General features: G+C 44.6%; 1 protein-coding gene across 1 annotated transcript in view; it reads right to left on the minus strand.

Annotated features, from left to right (window-relative positions):
* The window catches only part of STIP1 (stress induced phosphoprotein 1), a 98208-nt gene that overhangs the window by 32709 nt on the left and 41811 nt on the right, over window positions 1-23688 (minus strand). The window contains exons 6-9 of the mRNA XM_082270700.1: window positions 23349-23475; window positions 21327-21429; window positions 17785-17905; window positions 15484-15580 (exon numbers count right to left, since the gene is read on the minus strand). Of these exons, the coding sequence (XP_082126826.1) occupies window positions 15484-15580; window positions 17785-17905; window positions 21327-21429; window positions 23349-23475 (448 nt within the window). The remainder of the gene's footprint in view (window positions 1-15483; window positions 15581-17784; window positions 17906-21326; window positions 21430-23348; window positions 23476-23688) is intronic.

A 23688-nucleotide genomic window follows, 5' to 3' on the forward strand; every position in this document is an offset into this window, starting at 1 on the left:
CCTCATCCCATGACCATCCCTCCCACCGCCATCCCTTTGCCTGATCCCATCTCTCCCACTGCCATACCTCTGCAGGGGGCCTGTACGCTGGTCACTACATTGAAAGGGGGCCTGTACGCTGGTCACTACATTGAAAGGGGGCCTGTACGCTGGTCACTACATTGAAAGGGGGCATGTACGCTGGTCACTACATTGAAAGGGGGCCTGTACGCTGGTCACTACATTGAAAGGGGGCATGTACGCTGGTCACTACATTGAAAGGGGGCATGTATACTGGTCACTACATTGAAAGGGGACATGTACGCTGGTCACTGCATTGAAAGGGGGCCTGTACGCTGGTCACTACATTGAAAGGGGGCCTGTACGCTGGTCACTACATTGAAAGGGGGCCTGTACGCTGGTCACTACATTGAAAGGGGGCATGTACGCTGGTCACTACATTGAAAGGGGGCCTGTATACTGGTCACTACATTGAAAGGGGACATGTACGCTGGTCACTACATTGAAAGGGGGCATGTACGCTGGTCACTACATTGAAAGGGGGCATGTACGCTGGTCACTACATTGAAAGGGGGCATGTACGCTGGTCACTACATTGAAAGGGGGCCTGTACGCTGGTCACTACATTGAAAGGGGACATGTACGCTGGTCACTACATTGAAAGGGGACATGTACGCTGGTCACTACATTGAAAGGGGGCATGTACGCTGGTCACTACATTGAAAGGGGGCATGTATACTGGTCACTACATTGAAAGGGGACATGTACGCTGGTCACTACATTGAAAGGGGGCATGTACGCTGGTCACTACATTGAAAGGGGGCATGTACGCTGGTCACTACATTGAAAGGGGACATGTACGCTGGTCACTGCATTGAAAGGGGGCATGTACGCTGGTCACTACATTGAAAGGGGGCCTGTACGCTGGTCACTGCATTGAAAGGGGGCCTGTACGCTGGTCACTACATTGAAAGGGGGCATGTACGCTGGTCACTACATTGAAAGGGGACATGTACGCTGGTCACTACATTGAAAGGGGGCCTGTATACTGGTCACTACATTGAAAGGGGACATGTACGCTGGTCACTACATTGAAAGGGGGCATGTACGCTGGTCACTACATTGAAAGGGGGCATGTACGCTGGTCACTACATTGAAAGGGGGCATGTACGCTGGTCACTACATTGAAAGGGGGCCTGTACGCTGGTCACTACATTGAAAGGGGACATGTACGCTGGTCACTACATTGAAAGGGGGCATGTACGCTGGTCACTACATTGAAAGGGGGCATGTACGCTGGTCACTGCATTGAAAGGGGGCATGTACGCTGGTCACTACATTGAAAGGGGGCCTGTACGCTGGTCACTGCATTGAAAGGGGGCCTGTACGCTGGTCACTACATTGAAAGGGGGCATGTACGCTGGTCACTACATTGAAAGGGGACATGTACGCTGGTCACTACATTGAAAGGGGACATGTACGCTGGTCACTACATTGAAAGGGGGCCTGTATACTGGTCACTACATTGAAAGGGGACATGTACGCTGGTCACTACATTGAAAGGGGGCATGTACGCTGGTCACTACATTGAAAGGGGGCATGTACGCTGGTCACTACATTGAAAGGGGGCATGTACGCTGGTCACTACATTGAAAGGGGGCCTGTACGCTGGTCACTGCATTGAAAGGGGGCATGTACGCTGGTCACTACATTGAAAGGGGACATGTACGCTGGTCACTACATTGAAAGGGGGCATGTACGCTGGTCACTGCATTGAAAGGGGGCATGTACGCTGGTCACTACATTGAAAGGGGGCATGTACGCTGGTCACTGCATTGAAAGGGGGCATGTACGCTGGTCACTGCATTGAAAGGGGGCATGTACGCTGGTCACTGCATTGAAAGGGGGCATGTACGCTGGTCACTGCATTGAAAGGGGGCATGTACGCTGGTCACTACATTGAAAGGGGGCATGTACGCTGGTCACTGCATTGAAAGGGGGCATGTACGCTGGTCACTACATTGAAAGGGGGCATGTACGCTGGTCACTGCATTGAAAGGGGGCATGTACTGTGTGGTCTGTGCTAGGGGGTCTGTACTGTGGGGTTTGTACAAGGGGCCTGTACTGTGGGGTTTGTGCCACTCTGTCAGTGTATCCCATAATAGGGCCCCTGCTCCCTATTATGGGATATACTAGTACTGATGGAGCCCTTAATATGTGATATATTGGGAGAATTGGTTCACGCAAGCAAAATACAGGGGACAAAATGGGTGGGGTCTATAAGGGGTGTGGCTTCTGAGAAATGGGAGGGGCCAAAATAGAAGGGCGGGGTCTTGCGCCCCCCCATCTTAAAACTTCACCAGCCGCCACTGGATGTCAGTCACTGTCTTTTTTTGAAGACTGGTCGGCAGACCAGCTTTTCAACCAAGTAATGCAGCGGATTGCAATCGTGACCGCCAACAGCCGTGCAACTAAAGGGGCCTCATCCAAGGCCACGTCACACAGGTACAGCACGGCCTGAGCCATTTGATCCACCATCTCCAGCGCAGCAGGAGAAGCGGAGTCAGCAATTAGAGTGCACCCAAGCGTCTTGGCCCACTCTACAACAGCCTGAGAGACCATTACTGACGCGAACACGGGCTTCAGCAAGGAACCCGCAACCTGATAGATGTGGCGGGAAAGTGTCTCCACCCGCCTATCCGCCAGGTCTTTAAACACCGGGGAATCCTCCGCGGGCATTAAAGTGGTTTAATTTAATCTGGACACAGTGTGGTCCACCTTAGGAGCCGCAGTCCAGCGAGAGTCCACCGGATCTGCAAAGGGATAACTGTACTGAAATCTCTTGGGCACCACAAACATATGTTTTGATATGGCGCCATTGGTCATTTTGGGCTTTGCGGGTCCCAAAGGAAACACGCTTACCCGATATCATCCAAATTTAACCTTTCCTTAACAGAGCTGATAAGCGCGTCCACCACAGCGCGGTCCCGCGCTAACCCAGAAGACAAATCCTCCTCCTCCACATCCGACTGAGAGGACAGGGACCCCCTCAGGGGGGACATTGTCCGTGGCAACCATATCTGGCTCTGAATCAGAAGACAAGAGGGCATAGGCCGTTTTTTAGAAACCCGGCCAGACATCAACAAATCCACTTTTGTCACTAAAGTCGCAAGTGCGGCAGATAGAGAGGCTATGGAATCGGATTCAGGAGTACCTGAACCACCCACTAGGTCTGTGGGGAATTTGCTATCCTTGAACTCCATAATAGCAATACACAAATAAAGTGATGTTGACCCTTTAAAAAAAAAAAAAAAAAATCGGCGATTCCCGCGGCCCCCATCGCAAACCTGCACCGCAAATGGAGACCTTGTCCCTTGCTACAGGAATCTGTAAAAATTAGTGCTAGCAGGAATCCAGGCCAGAGAAAACAGTAAAAAGCCCCCCACAGTGTGCTATACTTTGCCCGCGCTGCTGAAGATCTGAAGGGAAGGAGGAGGAAGTGACCTCACGCCCCTAGAGGCAAAGCCAGCCCTGAGCCACAAGAAAATGGTTGCCAATAGAACTCAATGGGGAGAAAAGCCCTGGGAAAATGGCCGCTGCCCACAAAGGACATCATGCCCACACAAAAGATGGCGCCAAAAGCATGACAGAAAATGGCTGCTGCCCACACTATGATGCCGAACAGCCTGCCCACACTCGAAATGGCAGCCACGCGGATTAGCGCCAATTGCGGCCCCAAAACATCATGCACTGGCCCCCCACAAGCACCCCTGGGACGTAGGAGACCCCCCCACCCCATCGCGGCCAAACCGCGACAGCGCCCCCGCAGGGACAGGGAAGGGACACAACAGTCATGAGGGGGATATCACAGAACCCACACTGAACTGTCATCCCCAAACAGACGGCCCACATACACACCACAACAAACATGGTCCAGAGACAGAAGGGTAGTCATGGTACTCACCGGTCCAGCGAACGTGGGCACCGCTCTGCGACAGGAAACCTCCCACCCTGAGTGGGGGTGCCGTCAGCCGAAGGGGACGCTAGCAACACACGGGCGTACCGCAGTTGAGACATCCTAGCTAAGATAGCAACTTCGCAGGCTCATCCCTGACGCCAGGGACACTGTCGTTTGCGAGGCCTGGGTGTACCAATAGCCTACTAACGCTCGATGGCAGGCTGGGAGTCTGTAAGGTTCTAGAACAACCAGTGCGAGGCCCAGCTCTGCAAACGCTGCAGTCTTCTAGAGTCCGACTAAGCGAAGGAGAAAATAAAAAGCTATCTTTTAAAAGAAAAACAATGTTTAGAGAAAAAAACATAAAAAGAAGGAAAGCTGAGACCGAAGTCTCAGCCAGGGAAACCCAGCCTACTCCTGAGCTAGGCAGCAGAAAACTGAATTGGGAATGAGGCTAGCTGGGGGTATTGACCAGAAGGACAGCCCCCTGTAGGTGTGTGTATATACAAAGGTTTTGTGATTATTTCTAAAAATCTTCTGCCTAGCTTTCTCCTGTGGAGAAGGCCAATACCCAGACGTGCAGAATGAGTGGGCAAGAATGTCAGAGGACGCAAGATAAAGATAATTTTTGCTCTAAATAAAGATGGCCTAGGCTATTAGAAGATTGTAAAGACCCTGAAACTGAGCTGCAGCACAGTGGCCAAGACCATACAGCAGTTTATCAGGACAGGTTCCACTCAGAACAGGCCTCCCCATGGTCGACCAAAGAAAGTGCACATGCTCTGCGTCATATCCAGAGGTTGCCTTTGGGAAATAGAAGTATGAGTGCTGCCAGAATTGCTGCAGAGGTTGAAGGGGTGGGTCAGCCTGTCAGTGCTCAGACCATACGCCGCACACTGCATAAAATTGGTCTGCATGGCTGTTGTCCCAGAAGGAAGCCTCTTCTAAAGATGATGCACAAGAAAGCCCACAGTTTGCTGAAGACAAGCAGACTAAGGACATGGATTACTGGAACCATTTTCTGTGGTCTGATGAGACTAAAATAAATGTATTTGGTTCAGATGTCAAGGGTGTGTGGCGGCAACCAGGTGAGGAGTACAAAGACAAGCGTGTCTTGCCTACAGCCAAGCATGGTGGTGGGAGTGTTATGGTCTGGGGCTGCATGAGTGCTTCTGGCACTGGGGAGCTACAGTTCATTGAGGGAACCATGAATGCCAACATGTACTGTGACATACTGAAGCAGAGCATGATTCCCTCCCTTCAGAGACTGGGCTGCAGGGCAGTATTCCAACAGAACGATCTCAAAACACACCTCTAAGACAACCACTGCCTTGCTAAAGAAGCTCTGAGGGTAAAGGTGATGGACTGGCCAAGCATGTCTCCAGACCTAAACCACATTGAGCATCTGTGGGCATCCTTAAATGAAAGGTGGAGGAGCGCAAGGTCTCTAACATCCACCAGCTCCGTGATGTCTTCATGGAGGAGTGGAAGAGGACTCCAGTGGCAACCTGTGAAGCTCTGAACTCCATGCCCAAGAGGGTTAAGGCAGTGCTGGAAAATAATGGTGGCCACACAAAATGACACTGAGCCCAATTTGGACATTTTCACTTAGGGGTGTACTCACTTTTGTTGCCAGCGGTTTAGACATTAACCACTTAAGCCCCGGAAGATTTTACCCCCATTCCGACCAGGGGGTATTTTACGACTCGGCACTGCGTGACTTTAACTGACAATTGTGCGGTCATGCAATGTGGTAGCCAAACGAAATTTACGTCCTTTTTTTCCCACAAACAGAGCTTTCTTTTGGTGGTATTTGATCACCTCTGCGCTTTTTATTTTTTGCGATATTAATAAAAAAAGAGCGAAAATTTTGCAAAAAAATGACATTTTCAACTTTGTCTTTTAAAAAATATCCAATATACTCAATTTATGTATTTTTTTTTGGCCAAAATATATTTAGCTACATGTCTTTGACAAAAAAAAATTCAATGAGCGTATTTTTATTGGTTTGCGCAAAAGTTATAGCGTCTACAAACTATGGTGTAAATACAGAAATTTACGCAGCTTTAATTTTTGACTGCCTATCTCATTTCATGAAGTGCTAAAATGGCAGGGCAGTACAAAACCCCCCCAAACTACCACTTTTTGGAAAGTAGACATCCTAAGGAATGTTCTGAGAGGCATGTTGAGCTCATTGAATATTTCATTTTTTTGTCACAGGTGTTTGAAAAATGACTAAAAATTTTTTTTTTTTTTTTTTTTTTTACACAAAGTTGTCATTGAAATGATATATTGCTCACACATGCCATGGGTATATGTGTAATTACACCCCAAAATATATTCTGCTGCTTCTCCTGAGTACAGGGATACCACATATGTGGGACTTTTTGGGAGCCTAGCTGTGTACGGGACCACAAAAACAAATCCCCACCATCAGAATTTCAAAGGGCGTACATTTTTCATTGCATTTTCTCACTACCTCTAACGGTTTAGGAGGCCCTGAAATGTCAAGATACCACAAAACCCCCCCAAATGACCCCATTTTGGAAAGTAGACACCCCAAGCTGTTTGCTAAGAGGCATGGTGAGTCCATGGAATATTTTATATTTTACCACAAGTTTTGGGAATATTACTATTTTTTTTTTTTACACAACGTTGTCACTAAAAGATAAAATTCTCACACATGACATGGGTATATGTGGAATTACACCCCAAAATACATTCTGCCACTTCTCCTGAGTATGGGGATGCCCCATGTGTGAGACTTTTTGGGAGCCTAGCTGTGTACAGGACCGCGAAAACCAATCAACACTCCCAGGTTTTCTAATGGCGTAAATTGTGCATGTCACCTCTGCACTACCTGTCACAGTTTCGGAGGCCCTAAAATTCCAAGATAGCACAAACCCCCCCCAAATGACCCCATTTTGGAAAGTAGACACCCCAAGCTATTTGCTGAGAGGCATGGTGAGTCCATGGAATATTTTATATTCTGCCACAAGTTCCGGGAAATACATATATATATATTTTTTTTTTTTTTTTTTCACAAAGTTGTCAGTAAATGAAATATTGCTCACACATGCCATGGGTATATGTGAAATGACACCCCAAAATACATTCTGCTGCTTCTCCTGAGTACAGGGATACCCCATGTGTGAGACTTTTTTGCAGTCTAGCCGAGTACAGGTCCCCGAAAACCAGTCCCCGCTTTCAGGCTTTCCAAGGGCGTAAATTGTTGATTTCACTCCTGACTACCTATCACAGTTTCGGAGGCCCTAAAATTCCAAGATAGCACAAAACCCCCCCAAATGACCCCATTTTGGAAAGTAGACACCCCAAGCTATTTGCTGAGAGGCATGGTGAGTCCATGGAATATTTTATATTTTGCCACAAGTTCCGGGAAATATATATATATATATATTTTTTTTTTTTTTTTCACAAAGTTGTCAGTAAATGAAATATTGCTCACACATGCCATGGGTATATGTGAAATGACACCCCAAAATACATTCTGCTGCTTCTCCTGAGTACAGGGATACCCCATGTGTGAGACTTTTTTGCAGTCTAGCCGAGTACAGGTCCCCGAAAACCAGTCCCCACTTTCAGGCTTTCCAAGGGCGTAAATTGTTGATTTCACTCCTGACTACCTATCACAGTTTCGGAGGCCCTAAAATTCCAAGATAGCACAAAACCCCCCCAAATGACCCCATTTTGGAAAGTAGACACCCCAAGCTATTTGCTGAGAGGCATGGTGAGTCCATGGAATATTTTATATTTTGCCACAAGTTCCGGGAAATATATATATATATATATATATTTTTTTTTTTTTTTTTACACAAAGTTGTCAGTAAATGATATATTGCTCACACATGCCATGGGTATATGTGAACTGACACCCCAAAATACATTCTGCTGCTTCTCCTGAGTATAGGGATACCCCATGTGTGAGACTTTTTTGCAGTCTAGCCGAGTACAGGACCCCGAAAACCAATCATCGCCTTCAGGCTTTCCAAGGGCGTAAATTGTTGATTTCACTCCTGACTACCTATCACAGTTTTGGAGGCCATGAAATGCCAAGACAGCACAACCCCCCCCCCCAAATGACCCCTTTTCGGAAAGTAGACACCCTGAGCTATTTGCAGAGAGGCATGTTGAATGTTTTGCAGATCTCACTTTTTGTCACAAAGTTTTGGAAATTGAAAAAAGAGGAAAAAAAATGCATTTTCCTGTTTTTTCTTCATTTTCCAAAAAAAATTAGAGCTGCAAAATACTCACCATGCCTCTCAGCAAATAGATTGGAGTGTCTACTTTGCAAAATGGGGTCATTTGGGGGGGGTTTGTGCAATCTTGGCTTTTTATGGACTTCAAAACTGTGATAGGTAGTAAGGAGTGAGATCAACAATTTACGCCCTTAGAAAGCCTAAAGGTGCGCATTGGTTTTCCGGGTCCTGTACGCGGCTAGACTGGCAAAAAGTCTCACACATGGGGTATCATTGTACTCAGGAGAAGCAGCAGAATGTATTTTGGGGTGTCATTTCACATATACCCATGGCCTGTGTGAGCAATATATCATTTACTGACAACTTTGTGTAAAAAAATAAAAAAAAATTTTTTCCTCGAAACTTGTGGCAAAATATAAACTATTCCATGGACTCACCATACTTCTCAGCCAGTAGCTTGGAGTGTCTACTTTGCAAAATGGAGTCATTTGGGGGGGTTTTGTGCCATCTTGAAATTTCAGGGCCTCTGAAACTGTGACAGGTAGTCAGGGGTAAAATCAGCAATTTACGCCATTAGAAAACCTGAAGATGTGGATTGGTTTTCGGGGGCGCGTACACAGCTAGGCTCCCAAAAAGTCTCACACATGTGGTATCCCTGTACTCAGGAGAAGCAAAAGAATGTATTTTGGGGTGTCATTTCACATATTCCCATGGCATGCATGAGCAATATATCATTTAGTGACAACTTTCTGTAAAAAAACAACAAAAAAAAAAAAAAAAAAATAATTTTCCCGAAACTTGTGGCAAAATATAAAATACTCCATGGACTCACCATGCCTCTCAGAAAAAAGCTTTGGGTGTCTACTTTTCAAAAAGGGGTCATTAGGGGGGTGTTTGAACAGTTCCGGCATTTTATACTCAATCTTATCCACACATCACCCACTCTTCTAACCACTTGAAAACCAAGCCTTTTCTGTGCCTTTTTGTTTACATGAAAAAATATTTTTTTTTTACTAGAAAATTACTTTGAACCCCCAAACATTATATATTTTTTTAAAGCAGAGGCCCTATAGAATAAAATGGTGGATGTTGCAAATTTTTTTGTCACACGGTATTTGCGCACAGATTTTCCAAACGCAATTTTTGCGAAAAAAATACATTTTTTTTTAATTTATTGCACAAATACACTATATAATTCCAATTTTTTTGGTAAAATTTAAAAGATGATCTTATGCCGAGTTCATAGACACCTAACATGACATGCTTTAAAAATTGCGCATGCCTGCGCAGCGACAAAAACGTATGTACATTTTTGAAAACCTTTAAAAGTCTCTACAGGTTACCACTTTAGACTTACAGAGGAGGTCTACTGCAAGAATTACTGCACTCGATCTGGCGATCGCGGCGATACCTCACATGCATGCTGCAATTGTGGTTTACATATGACACTAGACCACCGCTTGCGTGCGCCATTGCGCGCAAGCACCGGGGGTAAGGGGGGGGGCTCAATTTTTTTTTTTTTTTTTTTTTTTTTTCTTTTGCTTTTTTATGTTATTTTGACACCTTTCCTTTAATTTTTTTTTTTTTTTTAAATCATTTTTATTGTTATCATAGTGAATTTAAATATCCCCTATGATAGCAATCTGTAGTGACAGGTACTCTTTTTAAAAAAAATTGGGGTCTTTTAGACTCTAGATCTCTCCTCTGACCTTAACGCATCTGACCACACCAAAATTGGTGTGATAAAATACTTTCCCAATTTCCCAATGGCCCTGTTTATTTCTGGCGAAACAGAAGTCATAAAATGCTCGTAGCCTCCGGCATCTTAGGCCATAGAGATGATTGGAGCCATTCTCATCTCCAATTAGCTCTATGGTTAGATAATTGAACCACCGGCTGCACTCTCGGGTTAACCGGTGGGACAGGAGAGCCAGAGAAAAACCATGGAAGGCTGCGGAAGGCGGCGGTGGGGGGGGGGGAGGCCCCTCCCACTGCATGTAAAAGCAGTCTAGCGGCCAATTACCTGCTAGAATTGCTTTTACATGTAAGCCGACCGCTGGCTGTAAAAAACGATACCAAGATGATGCCTAAATCTGCAGGCATCATCCTGGTATAACCACTCAAAGTCCAGCAACGTACCAGTACATTGCTGGTCCTTGTTTGGCATATAGGTTTTTTTTTTTTTCATGCAGCCTGTGGGCTGAACGGAAAAAAAGAGAACCTATCAGAAATCAGCACAGGAATAATGCGTAGTATTACTCATCATTAACCGCCCAAACAACCACCCACTGAATTTAATGATGGGTATACACGACACTATCCACGTATACCAAAATAGGATTTTAACTGCAGTGCTGAAATCAGAAAATCACCACAGCTGCTATCAGCAAAGGTATCCATATATGCTGAGCGCAAACGCTGTTTGTGTCAGAATATATAAAATCAATGCGTGGTAGCCGACGAGGGACCTGCAAGAGAAACAGGTCACAAAAGAATGAAAAAACAAACAAAGGACATTGAAAAAAAGTATAGTAGGAAGGAGTAGAAGGACATATAAAATGACTGACAACAACAGTTTTTGGATTTTCATCATTAACCGCCCAAACAACCACCCACTGAATTTAATGATGGGTATACACGGCGCTATCCACGTATACCAAAATAGGATTTTAACTGCAGTGCTGAAATCAGAAAATCACCACAGCTGCTATCAGCAAAGGTATCCATATATGCTGAGCGCAAACGCTGTTTGTGTCAGAATATATAAAATCAATGCGTGGTAGCCGACGAGGGACCTGCAAGAGAAACAGGTCACAAAAGAATGAAAAAACAAACAAAGGACATTGAAAAAAAGTATAGTAGGAAGGAGTAGAAGGACATATAAAATTACTGACACCACAACAGTTTTTGGATCCTTTTATTTTTCTTTCTAACTGTTCCTTTACTTCTTGATTTGGGAGGGACTGCGATCATCTGCGATCTTCTCTTCCAGCTTGGGTCTCTCAAAATGTCGATGGACATCCAACATCCTTCGAGACCCTGTGTTTATGTGCCCTACACTGTGTCGTGCTGTACCCTACGCTAATAATCCACTAGTGTATGGTAGCGCTCGAAACATTCCCCGATGCAGACACCAGGTTGGTCAGGACATTTGGGACAATAATAACGGGTGTCACGCCTAAATCCGCGCTTGCTACAGACACGACATCTTCTTTGGGGCCATCTTTGGGTAGGGGTACTCGGGAGGACATGTGAAAAATGCCTCTCATGCAGCCGGCTCACTACATCTGGAAGGGGAAGTTGGGCAGGCATGCCTCCTGGGTACAGGTAGGCAAGGATGATCTCTTCCTGGAATTCCCGGAAAGATCCAGTTCGTCCTGACGCCCTGTATAGGACAAAGGCGTTCAGCATAGCCAATTGGTATAGGTAAACAGACACTTTTTTGTACCAGCGTCTGGCTTTACGGGCAACTAAATACGGCGCCAAAAGCTGGTCGTTAAGGTCCACCCCTCCCATGTTAAGGTTATATTCGTGGACACAGAGGGGTTTCTCCACAACGCCAGTTGCCGTAGGAATTTGGATCGTCGTGTCTGGGTGAAGGGAGGACAGAACATAAACATCCCGTGTATCCTTCCACTTCACCGCAAGTAATTTGTCCGTTTTCAAGCAGGCTCTCGCCCCCCGACTAAGACGGGAATCTACAAGCCGTTGGGGGAAGCCCCGGCGATTAGGTCGCACGGTGCCACATGCGCCAATTTGTAAATCAAGAAGGTGACTAAATAGTGGCACGCTTGTATAAAAGTTGTCCACGTACAAATGGTACCCCTTTCCGGATAAGGGTGACACCAAGTCCCAAACGATCTTACCGCTGCTCCCTATGTAGTCTGGGCAGTTGGGGGGCTCCACACAGCTATCTTTTCCCTCATAGACCCGGAAACTAACTGTATAGCCTGTGGCCCTGTCACACAATTTATACAGTTTGACCCCGTACTTGGCACGCTTGCTGGGGAGGTACTGTTTCATAGCAAGGCGGCCAGTAAATTTAATCAGGGACTCGTCAACGCAGACAACTTGTTCGGGGGTAAACAAGGCTGCAAACCGCTGATTGAAGTGGTCTATGAGGGGCCGAATTTTGTGGAGCCGATCGTATGCAGGGTCTCCCCGAGGACGACAGAGTTCATTGTCGCTGAAATGCATAAATCGCAGAATTTGCTCGTATCTCGTCCTGGACATAGAGGCAGAGTACATGCGCATATGGTGAACTGGGCTAGTGGACCAATATAGCCGCAATTCACTCTGTTTAGTTATGCCCATGTGGAGGGAAAGGCCCAGAAAGATCTTAAATTCGGAAACCGTTATAGGTTTCCAGCCGAATTGTCTGGCAAGGTGTGAATTTGGGTTGGCGGCGATGAACTGTTGTGCATACAAATTTGATTGATCCACAATAGATCTGTAAAGATCTTCCGTGAAGAACAGCTCAAAAAAGTTCAGGGGCGTAAAACCAGCTGTCTCCACGTGGATTCCAGGTTGGGCGGTGAATGGGGGAAGTACTGGCGCTGTAGTATCGGTGGGTTGCCAATTAGGAAATGCCAGCGCATCAGGGAGGGCACTATGGGCTCTACGGGCCTGTCTTCGAATACGCGGTGGCTGCGGGCCACTACTTGTGCTAGCCACCGCACCAGCTTCAACTGCACTTAGGGGACTCGCCACGTCACCAGGTCTTACTGCAGTGCTGGTTGTACTAGGTCCAGGTTGTACTAGGCCGCTGGCGCTTGCCAGGTCGCCAGAAGGATGAGCGGCACTAGTACCCACACTCTGCTCCATACGAGCACCCTGCGATTCCTGCATCACAACAACTTCAGAATGGGGTCGGGTACGCCTGGGTCTAACAGGGACCCATCTGTCGTCGGAGCTATCTGTCAGGGAGCCGCTGCCGTCATCAGGTTCATATACTGACACTAATTCGGTCATTGTAGCTTCCCCTTCGCTATCAGATGACTCGGTCAGCATATAACTGAGAAGCTCTTGATCCCTGTACGAACGTTTGGTCATTTTGGCAACTAAATTTACTCGTACAGTGATGCGACTCACAGGTAATAAAAGCACCTGGTTGTCGAAGACTATTTCAAGCGCTACAAAAAAAACGGCTAATGCTAGCAGGGATCAGGCCTGACTCTGCTAACACAGCGGTTTTGTGTCTTGTGTTTTTTTGCAAGTGACAGTAATCTATTGATTACTACACTTGCCTGGGTGAAAGGGTTAAACGCAGGTGCTGGCCGGAATCAGTACTGATCGTGCAAACACCGCGTTTTGGGAACCCTAAACTATGGGGGCGCTAGTATAGTTCTGATCAGATCAGATATTGATCTGTTCAAACACTATACTAGAAATGGAAGTGTAGGTGCGTGCGTGCGTATGTGGCAATCAAGGGGTTACTTCTAAACTATGCGCTGGGGATCTGGGGGGGGTGGCGGGGACCCTAAACCTCCTTTGGGAAAGAAACTAGCTAGCTAGCGCAACCTCAAGTCACAATGACACCAATACAAAATACAGTAAAAACAGTATATTATGTGTGTATTAGTGCTAATGTGACAGAGGGTGTAGGGGTTAACGGGATGTGATCAGGGGGGGATCAGGGGTTTAAATCTTTATTGGAAGGGACTGGCGGGTATCCTAAGGATAAAAGGAACGGTGGCAAGCGCTAAACCTGGTCACAAGTCACACTTATACGGGTATATAGAAAATGCTATATACTGTATACAGTGTGCGTTGTGGCAGGGGGTGTAGGGGTGATCAGGAGGGGATCAGGGGATTAAATCTTTATTGGGCGGGTGGGGGGGACCCTAAACCTGCTTGGGACACAAACTTAGTCGCCTGCGCTAATTCTGATCACAATGACACTAATACAAAAATACAAAAACACAGTATATTACGTTTGTATTAGTGCTGATGTGACAGAGGGTGTAGGGGTTAACTAGCGGTGATCAGGGGGGGATCAGGTGGGATCAGGGGCTTAAATCTTTATTAGGGGGGGTGGCGGGTAATTCAAGTGGAAAAAGGGGGGTCGCAAGCGCTAGACCTGACCACAAATCACACTTATACGGGTATATAGCAAAATGCTATATACTGTATACGGTGTGTGTTATGGCAGGGGGTGTAGGGGTGATCAGGGGGGGGTCAGGGGCTTAAATCTTTATTGGGCGGGTGGCGGGGACCCTAAACCTTCTTGGGACAGAAACTTAGTCGCCTGCGCTAATTCTGATCACAATGACACTAATACAAAAATACAATAACACCGTATATTGCGTTTGTATTAGTGCTGATGTGACAGAGGGTGTAGGGGTTAACGGCGGTGATCAGGGGGGGTTCAGGGGGGATCAGTGGGTTAAATCTTTATTAGGGGGGGGTGGGGGGTAATTTGAGTGGAAAAGGGGGGGTCGCAAGGGCTACACCTGTTCACAAATCACACTTATACAGGTATATAGGTATATGCTATATGCTGTATATAGTGTGTGTTGTGTCAGGTGCTGTAGGGGTTAATTGGGGGGGCGATCGGGGGTGAAATGTGCCTATCTAACTGTGTGTGGGTGTGCTTGGTGCAGTACTCACAGTAAGATGTGCTCTCCTCTCACGCTGGATCCAAAAAGACCGTTGTGGGGGGAGGGCACATCTCCTCTAAGCCTGTGTTTACATTTCACAGGCTTAGAGGATGATCTGATTGGGCAGGACCGATCAACAGGTCCAGACCAAAAATGATTGGCCTGGACCTGATGACTGATCGGTTCTGAACCCAATCGAGTCATCATCGGCGGCGGGGACGCGCGGGAGCGCGCACAGGGCCGGCAAATTGTGCTGACGTAGGCCTACGTCAGTTTGCCTGGCCGGGGCTGAGTGCCGACGTAGATCGTCGTGCGCCGGTCGTAAAGTGGTTAATGGCTGTGTGTTAAGTAATTTTGAGGGGACAGCAAATTTACACTGTTATACAAGCTGTACACTCACTACTTTACATTGTAGCAAAGTGTAGCTTCTTCAGTGTTGTCACATGAAAGGATATAATAAAATATTTACAAAAATGTGAGGGGAGTACTCACTTTTGTGAGATACTGCATCTCCCTAATGGCCACTGCTGTGGCACTGTCCATCTGAATCCTGATCATATGCTCTGTAGTTAGGAGGCCCCGCTTAGAAGGGACATTGTGTTTGAGTAACGAAGAATAATAAAAATAATAGATTATTATTATTATAATAATAATATGGTAAACTAAAAGCTAACCATATCTGGACAAATCACTACTAAAATAAAATTCCTACCTTTTTGAAAATATTCATTGCCTTTATTTTTCTCCTCTAGAGCCAGTTCAGGATTAATGTAAGCGAGACGCTCCTGCTCCTTTAGAATTTTCTCTGCCTAAGACAAAAAAAAAAAAAAAAAAAAACAAACAAAAGGATTTAATTTTGGCACAGCATTTTCATATCCTTCACCAAGGCAATATTTCTGGTAGATGATTATTAACTGGTTCCTGCCCAGCCTATGGCTTAATGATGCAAGCAGGAACTTCTCATTAATTCGGGCGGACGCCATAGGACGTCCTCCTAGATTGCACCACGTGATCTGTCACAGGCTGCATCCACCAGACACAGCCGATGACTGATCACTGTATCTGCCAGCTTCCGGTACCATGTGCCCACTGTAACCAATCACAGCAGGTCACATGAAAGTTGTAGCAATACTCATGCTGATACGGACAATGGACAAAAGTACATGAGGAAGGCAGCGCATGAACCACAACGGGATGCAATGGATAAAGGAGTCAGGTGAACATCCAGTATAGAAAGTGTAAGTTTATTGGTATTGATAACCGGAAAACAAAGTACATAAAATGCTTACATCCCCCTGGGCTGGAGTGGACAAGGGCACCTGGCAACAAGCAACAAGAGTGCGAGGAGGTCAGTCTCCAAGGACCGCTGAGCGGTGTGTGCACAAAGCCGTAAACCAGCCGACACAAGGATGAAAGGACTCTGTTGTAGTTCCCAGAGCGCCACTTGTGGGAAAACACAAGGAACCAGGATGGGACACAAGCTATATGGTTGCCATGACTACACGTTTCACGCCATGCGCTTTATCAAGTCACCACATGAAAGTTGTAAACAAAGAATGGCTTCCTTTCAAGCCATCCATTGTATATAATGGTGTTGCTAACGGTGATTAGTCAAAGCTAATCACATGGTACAGACTGAGCCAATCAAAGCCCATATGTACCATGTGATTCACTGACCAATCACAGCAAAAGAAACTGAATGAAATCGATTTAAATCAGCAAATTGCTTGCAGAAAGCAAACCTAATGGTTAAAAAAAAAATTAAATAAATAAAAAAATACTGATCACTTCTGCAGAGTAGTAGCATTTTTAGTTTTTGTTAAAAGGAATAAAAATCAGATCATCACACCCGTTATATGATGATGCTGTACTGAACTGCAAAGAGTATGTATAGAAAAAAAAAAATAAATATATTCTAGATTGTAAGCTCTAACGAGCAGGGCCCTCTAAATCCTCCTGTATTGAATTGTAACTGTATTGTCTTCCCTCATATTGTAAAGCTCTGCGCAAACTGTCGGCGGTATATAAATCCTGTATATATATATATATATCTCTATCTATCTGTGCCTCTTACCAAATACCTTGGACTGTCTTCTTTCCAAAAAGGGGTAATTTGTGGGGTATTTGTATTGTCCTGACATTTTTAGGCTTCAACAAATAGGCCATCACTACATCAGGATTGATCCTATTTCAGACATACACCATATAGTTTGTAAATTACCTTCCCTACCGACTAAAATATACACTGATTTGGGTTATTTTCAAAGAAATGTAGCAAAATACAGTCTGGCCTAAATTCATAAAGAAAGATTTGCAAAACAGAAGCAAGAAGCAAAGAAATGTTTTTCCAAATTTAGTTTTTTTAGCAAAAAATAAATAAAAAAAACACCCCAGTGGTGATTAAATACCACCAAAAGAAAGCTTGATTTGTGTGAGCAAAATCATAAAAATATATTTGGGTAAAGTGTTGCGTGACCGCACAACTGTCATTCAAAGCTCAAAATTGGCCTGGGCAGGAAGGGAGGTAAAGGTGCCCTGTATTGAAGTAGTTAAAAGGAAACGTTAACCTTTTTAAATAAATGCACTTTTGCAGGTGAAAAAAAAAAAAAAAAAACAAACTTGCATTTACCTGTGACCCGGACTAGAAGGACACACACCAGCGCCCTCGCAGATCATTGAAAAATACAAGAAGTTGGTCACAATGGCTGACGGTACTTTTAGGCACTCATTCACAGGAGAAACTGTAAATGGATGACACAGCTGTGCACTGTTTCCAAACAGTGACAGCAGGTGCGGGAAGAAGAGCCCCTGCCCGCTGTCATAGGGAGGGATGAGAGCAGGGGCAGAGACTGCAGACGCTGGAACATTTACCATGTTCCTGAAGTGAACTTATTTTTTAACATTAAAACATGCAAAGCACAACTCCTGCACATTGTGTGCACTGCTCATCATTGTAGTTCTATACAGATAATAGAACAGAGGATTTCATGAATATCCTTCCACATAAGCTGACCTGCTGACATTTCTTGAGAACATCTGGAGTTCTGTGTTCTGCCAGTGATTTGTTGAAGAACTGAACTGCTTCCTTGTACTTTTCTTCTTTGTAATAAGAGTTCCCAAGGCGGGCATATGCTCTGCACAAAAGAATAAAACAGTAGGTTATGAGTAGATGAGTGGGTAGCAGAATGTCTAAATCTGATTAGCATGTGCAAAACGTTGAGGGCTTAGAGAGGAAACTGAAAAACTGCACATAATGCCATAAACAGCAGCAAAGCCACCAAGTCCAAATTTCAGTTGTCTACCGAAACATTTTAACCAGAGACAACCTTGGGGCTGCATACATCAATACAGCCATGGCTCAATGGCCTACCTTGCAATGCAAACACAAGGTTAAATTGCATCTATACCAAAAGAAACAAAAATGTAATTTTTTGTGGCTTACCATTTTTTAGGTGTGGTGGCTGCAATAGTTTTTTTCTGGGTTATTTTCATTTTAAAAAAACTTTACCTAGTAACCCTGCAAATACACTAGCTCTTTTTGGTCTACACTGATTTCTCCATTTTACATATGAAGAAAGCCATGGTTGTCATACAGGCTGGGCTTCAAACATGTCTACTTTTGCTCATCTTCAATACAAAGTGGATTGATGGGACAAGTAGAGTATACAAAAAAAAAAAAAAGTGTTTGTTCTTTTTCATCTCACTGGAGTGACGACACTTTCTCTTAAGGTCAACAGAATTTACTCTTACCTGCTATAAATCTTCACTTTAAAAAAACAAAAACAAAAAAAAGGATGTCCTTGCGGAAGTTTGGCACCTTTCTATATACCACAACTCCCTCCGAGTGCCCCTAAGCTCATCCCTCCTCTACTTTTGTCTCAGCACAAGGGGCCTTTCCACCTCCCTATTCTATGTTGTTCAATGGGACTGATTTAGCAACCCCTACAAATTAAGGACTGGAGCAAGGCCCGAATTGGCATAGCCACGTATTCCTTCAATGCATACATTCTGGAAAGCTTATAAAACTTTAGGTGGAACAGAGTCCATTTCAGAGGCTGTGGTCAATGTTGGGATATAGTCCACATTTGGTGGTCCTGCCCAAAACTAGTCAGATTGTGTTCCAGAGTATTTGGCCTTGTACAAACCATATTTTATCTCAAAGTCTCTAGGGATGCCCGAATTGCTAATTTTCACTAACCAATCCCTGGTCTCTACTTTTTAACAGAAACTGGCTTGACTTAAATGAGATTTATTGGGATTTTTTAACAGAAACTGGCTTGACTTAAATGAGATTTATTGGGATTTTTAATCAAAATGTAATTTAAAAAAAAAATATTTTGGAGTAAAAATCTATCTAAAGATAGTTTTCCATTAAGGATAGATTCAGAATTTAGTTAATTCAGCATGAAAAAGGAGCTTAGTTATGTAGCATGAGACTGTATATTCTGCAATATTTAAATTTTTGGTAAACTCATTCAAAGAATCCAAGCTCTGCAAGCTGAGATAACATGCACTGCAATGATGCACGCAATTTCACAGTAACCATGAGATAAAACAATGTTCAGGAAAATTCCTTTATCTCATTGTTTTGCAAATCTATGTACACTACAAACTGTATGATTGAATCTGTTCGAATATCGCCGTTTTACTAATCTGACAGCTTATTATTCTAAATAGGAAACCTTCATTTTGTTTGCAAATATTAAAGATTCTAACTACCAGCAGAAGTCCTTACATTTAAAGAGCACCTGTCATTTCAGATCCATCATGGCAGTGCCTGTTAGTGGGCATCCACGTCCCTCACCTTGTTGTGTCACTGCCGCATCACCAGCCGTCTCATTAAAGTGAATGGGACTGTCGGCGAGTCAAAAGCGGGTCAGAAGAGGTGCCAGTGCAGGACAGATGACAGCTGCTCTTAAATCAAGCCTTTTTATAAAAGGAATTTAAATCAAATCCACCCTGCCTCAATGACATGCAAGCCAAATTCCACTGCAACCATGGCTTAGCTACATGCTGCCAACCTTGTATCCTTCTAGGCTGGGTGCTTTATGACCTTCCTTTTCCAGTTTTTTGATCAGAGTTTGTGGGGGATATACCTACACTCCCCTCTTGGTTGTTTTTAGTTACCTTTTTTGTCAAAACAGACCCCGATTATCAATGCATAGGCATTTGAACAGTAGTATTTAGAGACACATGAAATTTACTATCCCCATCAAATTCTATTGTCTGTTTATATCAACATTCATGCCTTAGCCCCTGCGTCCTGTACGTTTCATTATTCAAAATGTAAAAAATAATATAACTAAATATGAACGTAGCCATCACTTATAAAGGGACTTTGAAACTAATATAGAACATTTGTTCTTTTGGTTCGAGTACTATCTTAAAAAAGAGGAAGTAAACTCCCCTTGTGTGTTTGTACCTATAATAAGGCTTACCTATAGGTACTATAAAATATCTGCTAAACTTGCACCGTTTAGGAGATATTTACTGTATACTGCGCCGATTACTTCATTGGCGCATGCGCTCTGAGGAAACGGCCACTGGGCCTGAGCCGTGACAGCGGCTCCCGCCAATCACAGCGGCAGAGCCTGCGAACCCAGAACAAACACCATGGAAGACATCGCTTGTGTCAGCAGTGTGTGGGCGCTGCTGTGAGGGCGTTGTTCTAAGGCACATATGTCATACTGAGCTAGTATGAGATGCATACTAGCTCATTACGCCTTTGTCTTACAGGGGTTTTTAACTTGGTTTACAACCCATTTAAGAAATAAGGGCTCCTGCAGACATATTCTTCAGTTTTCAGCCTGTACCTCTGTACAGGCTGTTTGAAAACCAGAGACAGACAGTACTTGTAGTTGATTCACAGGAATCTATGAAAGGGGGGGGGGGAGGAGAAGAGAAGGGACACGGCTGTGAGGGCAGAGCCCCACACGGCTGCATGGTTTTCAAAAGGTTACAACAGGTGCAGGGAGAACCAGTGGGAGAGAAGGCAAGAGCTGGAACATGTTACAGATTCCACTCTAAATACAGGTGGAACATAAAACCTGTTCCAAAGCTTTAAAGCAAATCTAAATGCGGATCTCGAGAAAGACCACCTGTATCTAGCAAGACTGTCTTCCAAACAATGCAGCAAAGATTAAAAATCTCCATTCTTCTTCCTGGAGCAAAAACGTCTTCGTTTCTGTATGGAGGAGATTAAAGTTGACCACAGATGGCATAAACTAACAGATTCCCCCATTCACACAAACGAGGTGGCTGAAGTAATCCACCAAGCCAGGACATTGTATTCTGACAGAAGAAGTTGGCAATGTCAAAATACACTGATCAGCGGCTGCAGCCAATGATTGACTTCTGTTGAACAGAAATAGCGACACATTGATAGAAATTCAGCCGGTCCCCGCTGAACCGGGCAAATTTCAATCCGTCTGTGGCTAATATAAATAAAAATGGATGCAACTTGAAGACAGGACAAACAATGAGTATAACCTATCCAAGCACTTTCATCTTCCATGCAGCTGAATAAGCTTTGTTCCATCTCTTCTCCACACTTACTTTGCAATCTGCCGATAATCTTCTCGGTTTTCTCTTCCTACTTCAATTGCTGTTTCACATAATTCTCTGCATTTATTGTAATCTCCTTTTTCAAAATAAACAGCTAAATGACAAAAAAAAAAAAAAAAAAAAAAAAAAAACATTGTTCAGTATGGTACAAAGTATGTAACATGCTAAATTTCATCAACAAGTGGTAATGCCTTAAGCAGGGTTTCTCAACCAAGGTTTTGTGGAACCCAGGAGTTCCCCCATGCAGCAGATTTATATCTGCTCAACAGTGGCTTCACTTTTACCCCTTGCAGCTACTGTAAATAGTTTTGGGCTGCCTGGGGAGCTAGAAAGACACTGGTCATTGCTGACAAGATGGAGTTTCAGACCACCAGTTGGCAAATAGTGTGTGGATGCACACCAAACGCTGGTCAATGTCTTTTCTTAGGGTCGCTCTGCCATGTAGGGGGGGGGGGGGGGGGTAATCAAGAGCCTCAGAAAATCAGGGCCAAGATGGACAGCTGCCAAGTGGTGAGGCTGAAGAAGCAGGTTAGAGGCATGGCACCCCATACTCCCCTGGAAAAACTGTCACTGCTTCCCAATGCAAACCTTTATCCTGAGCACCATTGCATAGATTTTGTGCCCCCCCCTCCCCCCTTCCTGCTGAGCACAAATGAAGTCATCGGTGCCACTGAGCACCAGTGCAAACTATGTTTTGGGACTTTGTCATGCTGCTATTTATTATGCAATTCTGTTTTATATTTTATGTTTGTTATATTTCTATATTTATTGCAATAGCTAAAACTCACTGATCACACACACAACACCAATCCAAGTCTGGTCCCCAATCCTCAGAAAGAATGTGCTGGAGCAAGGACTACAAGCGCTAAAATGTATTCTCCCTGGAGAAGAGACGCTTGAGAGGAGATGACAGCGATAGACAAATATTTCAATGGTGAATCCAGCGTAAGTACAAAAACTTTTCAGTCCCAGGGTTTGTAAGAAGACACGGGGGTCACATGATGAGATGGGCAGAGAAGCGGTTTAACCTTAAGCTGCAGAAGGGGTTTTTCACTGGTCAGGGCTATAAGGATGTGGAACTCTCTTCCACAATTGGTGGTGTCAGCAGGAAGAACTATTAGTTTTAAAAGACTCTTGGACAAGCATCTTAGCAAACACAACATAGATTGTCTTTATTCAATCTTACCTACTATGTAACATACTGTGAGCTGTAGACAAGAACATTCCAAGGGTTCCCCGAGATTTTAAAATGGTTCACCAGAGGTAAAAAAAAAAAAAAAAAAGGTTGAGAAAAGCCACTTTAGGGCTCTTTCACACGGTCCGCCTCCGTAGGCGGATCCGTGCTGCTCAGCGGGGATCGATCTGCGATCCCCGCTGAGCCGGCAGATGACAGCTCCGTCTCCGCTTGCAGTGCGGAGAGGGAGGTGTCACAGCCCCCGCTGCTCTCTATGGGGAATCGGATGAGAGCGGACCGCCTGTCCGCTCTCATCCGATCCCCAGGACGGGTGGAAAATAGGGTTTCCATCCGTCTGGATTTCACAGACAGGATCAGACGCGGATAGCAGCGGACATGTCACCGCTGACATCCGCTGCTCCATAGGGCTGAATGGGGCATCGGATCAGATCGGCCTAAAAAACTGACAGGCGGATCTGTTCGGATCACCCGTGTGAAAGAGCCCTTAAAGTATACCTACAGCCAACAATTTATTTTATATTCTGGATAGAGCAGGGAGTGGTTTAAACTTTTGTCATCTTACTCAAACAGGAAATCTCTATAAAAGTGAGGAAAATTTATTTTTAGACAGTAGTTATTGGAATAAGTGTCCCCCATTACAAGATTTCCCCTCTTTTTGTTCTGGCGGCAACTCAAAATTTGGGATTTTCAGTCCCAAGTGACTGTGCTCACTACAACAAACAGTAAACCTCCCTAATGAGAACACAGATAGTAATAAAAAACTGACAGAGAATCTAATACCTTACCATGCTTCCCAAAAATACTAGAGATGAACTCACCAGCCTGGTTTGTAATATAGGTCATGTTAGTTGGATCCAGCTCTCTGGCTTGTCCATAATGTTTGAGTGCAGTTTCAAAATCTTTCTTCTTGTAAGCTTCATTACCAAGCTCTTTCTCGTTTTGAGCCTGCATAGAAAAGACATAATATTAAACTCTACAGGGTTGTGCCAATAGCCTCAATGTTCATTAACCACTTCAGACCCGGAAGACACCACCACCCCCCCCCCCCCCTTATGACCAAGCCATTTTTTAGCAATATAGCACTGTGTTAATTAACTGACTATTGCGTGGTCCTGCGAAAAAAAATCACCTAAGCGTTTTTTTTTGCACTATACACAA

This window comes from Pelophylax lessonae (assembly GCF_965119305.1).
Source record: "Pelophylax lessonae genome assembly, chromosome: 10".
NCBI lineage: Eukaryota > Metazoa > Chordata > Amphibia > Anura > Ranidae > Pelophylax > Pelophylax lessonae.